The 7,630-nt window shown below is 56.2% G+C and overlaps 1 protein-coding gene across 1 annotated transcript in view; it reads left to right on the top strand.

Annotated features, from left to right (window-relative positions):
• Positions 1 to 7,624, top strand: part of CCDC137 (coiled-coil domain containing 137) — an 8,648-nt gene extending 1,024 nt beyond the window's left edge. The window contains exons 2-6 of the mRNA XM_017879263.1: positions 1,012 to 1,145; positions 3,684 to 3,912; positions 5,502 to 5,584; positions 5,832 to 5,911; positions 6,250 to 7,624. Of these exons, the coding sequence (XP_017734752.1) occupies positions 1,012 to 1,145; positions 3,684 to 3,912; positions 5,502 to 5,584; positions 5,832 to 5,911; positions 6,250 to 6,459 (736 nt within the window). The 3' untranslated portion in view covers positions 6,460 to 7,624. The remainder of the gene's footprint in view (positions 1 to 1,011; positions 1,146 to 3,683; positions 3,913 to 5,501; positions 5,585 to 5,831; positions 5,912 to 6,249) is intronic.
• Positions 7,625 to 7,630: the final 6 nt, after the last annotated feature.

The raw sequence follows: 7,630 nt of genomic DNA, 5'->3' as shown, positions 1-7,630 counted from the left end.
CCCGTCTCGGCCTCCCAAAGTGCTGGGATTACAGGCTTGAGCCACCGCGCCCGGCAAAGCTTTTTAATCACCTGGGTGCAGGCGGGCTGAGTCCGAAAAGAGAGTCAGCGAAGGAAGATAGGGGTGGGACCGTTTTATAGGATTTGGGTAGGTAAAGGAAAATTATAGTCAAAGGGGGTTGTCCTCTGGCGGGCAGGGCCAGGGGTCACAAGGTGCTCAGTGGGGTAGCTTTTTGAGCCAGGAGAAGGAATTTCACAAGGTAATGTCAACAGTTAAGGCAAGGACCGGCCATTTTCACTTCTTTTGTGGTGGAATGTCATCAGCTGAGGCAGGAACAGGCCATTTAAATTTCATTTGTTTTGTGATTCTTCAGTTACTTCAGGCCATCCAGATGGATACGTGCAGGTCACAGGTGATATAATGGCTTGGCTTGGGCTCAGAGGCCTGACAGAGGTCAGGGCAGAAAGGCCTCCTGGGCTTTCGGAGTGCCTTTCAGTCTCACGTCCTGTGAGGAAGTGGTTCAGGGACAGCCACTGAGTGGGACGGAGAGGAAAGATCCCTGCTCCCTGGACTGGCTTGCACCACAGAAGCCAGATGTGGCCCTGTAGATGCTTTTTTTTTTTTTTTGAGACAGAGTCTCGCTCTGTCGCTCAGGCTGGAGTGCAGTGGCGCCATCTCTGCTCACTGCAAGCTCCGCCTTCCGGGTTCACGCCATTCTCCTGCCTCAGCCTCCCGAGTAGCTGGGACTATAGGCACCCGCCACCACGTCCAGCTAATTTTTTTGTATTTTCAGTAGAGATGGGGTTTTACTGTGTTAGCCAGGATGGTCTCGATCTCCTGACCTCGTAATCCGCCCGCCTTGGCCTCCCAAAGTGCTGGGGTTACAGGCGTGAGCCACCGCGCCCGGCCCGCCCCTGTAAATTCTATTGCCAGACCCAATTATTGTTTCTCTTATTGATTCTGCTTATGCTTTACTTGCAACGGGTCTCACCCCCGTATTCTTCCTCCCAGCAAAGAGAAGAAGAAAGTGAACTGCAAGCCCAAGAACCAGGATGAACAGGAGATCCCTTTCCGTCTCCGGGAGATCATGAGGAGCCGCCAGGAGATGAAAAACCCTATCAGTAACAAGAAGAGGAAGAAAGCAGGTGTGTGCAGGCCCATACTGGGTGGCAGTGAAGCTTTGTGTGTCTCAACCCGCCCAATCGCCCAAATACTTCAGAACATTTCAGGCAGAGGAAATATGCCAAGATCCAGTGCCCAGAAGGTGGGGGGAGTGTGGCCAAAGCAGTGGCTGGCAGCAGGTGGCGCTGTGGTTCCAGAGGAGGCTTGGAAGGAGACTGTGGGGTGGGCCGGGAGCACCCATTATGGGGCCTCAGGAGCCAGGCTAAGGAGTGGCCTTTTTTTCCCCCCCAAAAGTTGCGAAGATCCATCAGAGTTTTTAGCAGGGCATGGCCAATTCATGTTTACTGTAAGCAAAACAAGGTCACCGAGTGGCGTTGTAGTGAGCGAGAGTGGACCTGGCAGGTGTCGGTGCTGCTGCCAGGGAGAAGCCATGGTTCTTGGGACAAGAGTGCTGAAGCCATGGTAGAGAGAAGTGGGTGGAGTCAGGAGCTGGAGGAGGAAATTTGATCAGGCCTCTCTGAGAAGTCTGCCTTCCTCCCCTAAGTCTGGGTAGGGTGGCCACATGCCCACCGCTGCAACCAGAGGTAACGCTCTGGGCACGTTGGGAAATGGTGTCCATTGTGTGTATATTTTGGATGTAGACACATTTCTCTTCCCAAACGTGGGACTGATTTTACAGCAAAGCTGTTTTATAATTTGTGTATAAACTGGAGGCTTCTCGTTGGGGGTTATATGGCTGCCAACGGGATGGTGAGATAGAGGTGAAGAAGGTGCAGGGAGGAGGCGCACTGGCCTGGGTAGCAGATGGCACATTCTGAACCGTGCTGCATTGCATTGGCACCTTTATTTGTTTGTTTATTTATTTATTTATTGAGATGGAGTCTTGCTTTGTCACCCAGGCTGGAGTACGGTAGCGTGATCTGGGCTCAATGCAACCTCCACCTTCTGGGTTTAAGCAATTCTTCTGCCTCAGCTGCCTGAGTAGCTGGGATTACAGGTGCACACCACCACACCCGGCTACATTTTTTTGTGTGTTTTTTTTTTCTTTTTTTTTTTAGACAGAATCTCGCTCTAGCTCAGGCTGGAGTGTGGTGGCACAATCTCGGCTCGCTGCTACCTCTGCCTGCGAGATCCCAGTTCAAGCAATTCTCCTGCCTCAACCTCCCAAGTAGCTGGGATTACATGCACACGCCACCAAGCCCAGCTAATTTTTGAATTTGTAGTAGAAATGGGGTTTCACCATGTTAGCTAGGCTGGTTTTGAATTCCTGACCTCAAGTGATTTCCCCACCTCAGCCTCCCAAAGTGTTCACTGCAACCTCCACCTCCCGGGTTGAAGTGAGTCTTGTGCCTCAGCCCCCCAAGTAGCTGGGATTACAGGCCTGTGCCACCACACCTGGCTAGTTTTTGTATTTTTAGTAAAGGCTGGGTTTTGCCATGTCGGCCAGTCTGGTTTCAAACTCTGGCCTCAAGTGATCCGCCCACCTCAGCCTCCCAAAGTTATGGGATTATAGGTGTGAACCACTATGCCCGGCAATATGCATGTCTTCATATATTTATGAACACAACCCCCTGCCTGGCAGTGTCCACTCCTGTGTTCTACACTCGCCTGTCCTGTTCTACACGGCACCGTCCACTCCTGTGTTCTTTTTTTTTTTTTTTTTGAGACGGAGTCTGGCTCTGTCGCCCAGGCTAGAGTGCGGTGGCCGGATCTCAGCTCACTGCAAGCTCCGCCTCCCAGGTTTAGGCCATTCTCCTGCCTCCGCCTCCCAAGTAGCTGGGACTACAGGCGCCCGCCTCGTCGCCCGGCTAGGTTTTTTTTTTGTATTCTTTAGTAGAGACGGGGTTTCACCGTATTAGCCAGGGTGGTCTCGATCTCCTGACCTTGTGATCCGCCCGTCTCGGCCTCCCAAAATGCTAGAATTACAGGCTTGAGCCACCGCGCCCGGCCCACTCCTGTGTTCTATACTCGCCTGTTCTGTTCCACACGGCACCGTCCACTCCCGTGTTCTACACTCGCCTGTCCTGTTCCACACGGCACCGTCCACTCCCGTGTTCTACACTCTCCTGTCCTGTTCCACACGGCACTGTCCACTCCTGTGTTCTACACGCGCCTGTCCTGTTCCACACGGCACTGTCCACTCTGGTGTTCTACACTCGCCTGTCCTGTTCCACATGGCGCTGTCCACTCCCGTGTTCTACACGCGCCTTGGGTCCTTTGCTTGTGTTCACAGTGGTGTCGCAGGTCTGCCCACGTTTCTATGTGTAGCTCCACTGGGCTTCCTTCAGCTGTGCGGTGGAGTCTGTGGGTGCTCAGAGGAGAATGCATTCAACCAGCCACCTAGGGGTGGACATTTCGGTTGTTTCTGCTTTCCTTTCTCAGCTGTGCGTCCGCGGGGATGCCAGGCTGGGCATTCTGGATCCTCTTCAGCTGCTATCGTTAGGCTGCTTCCAGCCAACCTGGTCTTCCCTTCTTTTGGCTTCAGGAGGGAAAGTGAACATGGGCCACCTGCCTGCCACTGTCTGCCTCGTGTCTCCTCTGAGGCCTCCCTTTGTCCTCAGCCCAGGTGACCTTCAGAAAGACATTGGAGAAGGAAGCAAAGGGAGTGGAGCCCGACATTGCCGTCCCCAAGTTCAAACAGAGGAAGGGGGAATCCGACGGGGCCTATTTCCAGCGCATGCAGCAAGAGGCCCAGCACGTGCTGTTCCTCAGCAAGAACCAGGTCCCCCGGCAGCCAGAGGTACAGGCGGCTCCCACGGAGAGGTCTGAGCAGAAAAAAGCAAAAAAAGCGTGAGTGGCGGCAGGAGGGGTCGGGGCCTGCCCCCGGAGCCGGAGGGAGGACATTGGGTTCCCATGATGGCCCTCTGCAGGGACCCTGTTTCGTAGCTATGGGGCAGCCTGGATTCAGGGAAACCAAGCTGGAGCCCTGGGAATTGGCGAGTCAGATCGTCCAGCTGGGAGCTAACGAGGGTGTGGCCTCCAGGAGGCTGTGGAACTGGGAACTCTGCGGAGACCTCGCTTGGTCCTTGCGTTTCACAGGAGAAGCTCCAGAAAGCCCTGGCCCTGCGGAAATCAGCCCTTGGGGGGGTCGGTCTGAGGGTGACGTGCCCAGGGGTTCTGTTTCCATTGGGGCCCTTCCTGGTCCAAGAGACTCGAGAGCTCTGGCTGTACTGGCTCTGCTGTCCCTGCCGCTCTGTGGCATCTCCTCAGCCTGGACTTCCTCCGCTGTAGAGTGGCCACAAGGTTCAGATGGATTTCTCATTCCGTTCCTAAGGATGGTGGCTGGCAGGAGTAGTAAGCCCACCACAAGCATTAGTTCCTCTGCCCACCCCTGTAGGCAGGATGGGGAGGCAGTTTCAACAAAAGCTTTGTTGAAACAAAAGGTGCACCCAGCCACACCTTTCTAATTCTCTAAATGCTTTGACCAAGTGCAGTAGCTCACACCTGTAATCCCAGCACTTTGGGAGGCCGAGGCAGGTGGATCACAAGGTCAGGAGATCGAGACCATCCTGGCCAACATGATGAAACCCCGTCTCTACTAAAACACACACACAAAAATTAGCCAGATGTGGTGGTGCGTGCCTGTAATTCCAGCTACTTGGGAGCCTGAGGCAGGAGAATCGCTTGAATCTAGGAGGCAGAGGTTGCAGTGAGCTGAGATCGCGCTACTGCACTCCAGTCTGGTGACAGAGCACGAGACTCCATCTCAAAAAAGAAAAAGAAAAAAAAAAAGCTTTGAAGGTTAGAGAGGTTGCTTTCAGCTCTGTAGATTCCCTGTTTCTGGACTGTTGTATTCCTTACAATTACCTTAGCCAATGAAAGTTCATCCCAGAGAACGTGTCCCAGATAAAACCTGGCGCCACGGTGATCTCCAGAGCCGTCGCTGAAGGTGAAGCTTCCAGATTCACATTGGGGGAGACGTGACACACGACACTTGTCAGGCCCTTTAGACACAGCAGCACCGCATGGGCTGGATGAGTCTCTGTAGGGGGGTCTTTGGCAGCCTTCCCAGCCTTGATCCCTGCTCATGAGACCGCCCGCGCCTGCACACATTGTCAGATGCTCCCTGGGAGGCAGCCGTCCCTGGCTGAGAACCCCTGAGGGGACCCCTGAGGGGCCTGCTGGGCTCAGAGCCTTCTCTGGTGGCAGCTGTGGTTTGGGGCAGTCAGGGGAGCGGGGACTTGGAGTGGGTGGGGCAGTGAGGGGAGCGGGGACTTGGAGTGGGTGGGGCAGTGAGGGGAACGGGGACTTGGAGACAGCCGCCTGTTCTCGGGTCCCTGCTCTGCCACAGAGGATCCTTGTGGGCGGGGCGGCCTCTGCCTCCTCCCTGGGTGGAAAGAGAATTTAGGAATCCGAATGACATGTGCTTTCTTCCCCAGGTTCCAGAAGCGGCGACTAGATAAAGTCCAACGGAAAAAGGAGGAAAAGGCTGCAGACAGGCTGGAGCAGGAGTTGCTCCGAGGTAGCTCCTCCCAAAGCGATGGTGTCAGCAGTGGTCCGGGCGGGGCCTGGGCACAGGCCTTCTGTTCCCCACCAGCCTTGGCTGCACTGGGCACCTGTGGTCTCCCCTGGGGTCCACAGCCATTAGACCACTGGATGAGTTGGTGTTCTGTCCCAGCCCTATGGGAGGGAGGTGGGCGGGTGGTGGCACTGGGTGTCGGGTGCAGTGGCTGTGGGCAGCAGTCCTCAGTTGTACTCTGCCCCTCCAGACACGGTGACATTTGGAGAGGTTGTCCTGCAGCCCCCAGAGCTGACTGCCAGGCCCCGGAGGAGTGTAAGCAAGGACCAGGTAAGTAGGGCATGGGGACAACTGAGTCTGTCCCCCAGTGCTGCCAGGGAACAGAAGCCTTGGACAGGCTGGATACAGTGGGTCACACCTGTAATCCCAGCACATTGGGAGGCCAAGGCAGGTGGATTGCTTGAGCCCAGGAGTTGATACTAGCCTGGACAGCATAGCGAGATCCTTTGTCAAGAAAAAAAAAAATCCTCAGCCAACGTGTGCGCTGTCTGGTGTGCGGCCTGAGAGTGCAGCATTCTCGCTGGCGGAAGAGCTGTTGGTGCTGTGAGGCTTTCTGTGGCGTCCCCTCCTTTCCCAGCCTGTGCCTCACCCTCCCCTCTTTCCCACAGCCTGGCAGGAGATCGCAGATGCTGAGGATGCTTCTGAGCCCCAGCGCTGTGTCCCAGCCTCTGACCACCTCCTTGGCCCGCCAGCGGATTGTGGGGGAGGAAAGAGAGCGGGCCGTGCAGGCCTACAGGGTGTTGAAGCAGTGGCGGCGGCTGCTGCACGGGGAGCGACCCCACCTCACTTCCCGGAAGAAGCCAGAGCCGCAGCCGTGATGGAGAGACACCCGGGGCCCGGCCATGCTCCTGGGAAACTGGCACCAGGAGCTGCCACACCTGGGTCGGGGAGAGGCAGGCCATGCCAGCAATGTGGGGTGGGGCCTCCAGCTACTTGTTCACACAGTGGGCACTAGCGGGTCCACATCTTGCAAGGGGTAAGTGTCCGACGGACTAGGGCCAAGGCCTGGTTGACAGACGGCCCGTGGGGCCCGGTGTCACTCAGCTCCATGTCTTTGTTTTGAACGTCCATTCTGAGTCTCAGCCCAGGTACACCTTAGGAAGGGCTGGGTCCCTGTCCCTGAACACCAACTAGTGAGACAGCTGATGAGGCTGGCTCGGTGTGTGACGGAGGCCCCGGGAGTCAGCAGAGCCGAGCGCACAGTGCACATCAGGCAGAGCAGGCCACGGGCAGGGAAGACGCTTCGGGGCAGGGCCACTGGGCACATCTGGACCACCTGCAAGGGCTCTGCAGGCGACCATGACTACAGGTCAGTTGCGAGTGGTCCCCACAGAGGCTGCCCACCCAAGGTCTGGTTGGGGTGAAACGTGATGACAACACATACACTAAGGTGGGAACTGGGGGCTGGGCACGGTGGCTCACACCTATAATCCCAGCACTTTGGGCAGCCGAGGCAAGTGGATCACCTGAGGTCAGGAGTGCAAACCAGCCTGGCCAACATGGTAAAACCGCATCTCTACTAAAAATACACGAAAAGAGGAAAAAAAAAAAAAAAAACAGTGGGAACAGGGTTGTCACCTACCTCACGGGGCTCTGAGAGAGCCGGGGGGCCCAAAGTGGCTGTAGAAAGTAAAGGAAAAATCCTGGCCTGGGCTCGGGGTCACAGAGTGGGGCCCAGGGGGAGTTCCTGCTGAGGGCAGGGCCTTGCCAGACTTCAGTCTCCATCCAGTGCCAAAGGAGGGAGGCCCAGGCTGTCAGCATTTCCAGATGAGGGCAGAAGGGAGAGGCTTAAACTCAAGTCACACATCCAGCAATGGAGTCCGACTGCTCAGCACCGTCTAGGGAGTGAGGAGTGCCTCTGCCCAGTTGCCAGCCAACCATCTGGGAAGTGAGAAGCGCCTGGGTCCAGCCACCGCCAACCATCTGGGAAGGGAGGAGCGCCTGGGTCCAGCCACCGCCAACCATCTGGGAAGGGAGGAGCGCCTGGGT

This window comes from Rhinopithecus bieti, unplaced genomic scaffold, assembly GCF_001698545.2.
Source record: "Rhinopithecus bieti isolate Rb0 unplaced genomic scaffold, ASM169854v2 scaffold_9899, whole genome shotgun sequence".
Classification (NCBI taxonomy): domain Eukaryota; kingdom Metazoa; phylum Chordata; class Mammalia; order Primates; family Cercopithecidae; genus Rhinopithecus; species Rhinopithecus bieti.
Note: the sequence above shows the minus strand (reverse complement) of the source record. Positions and strands in the feature narration are given on the sequence as shown.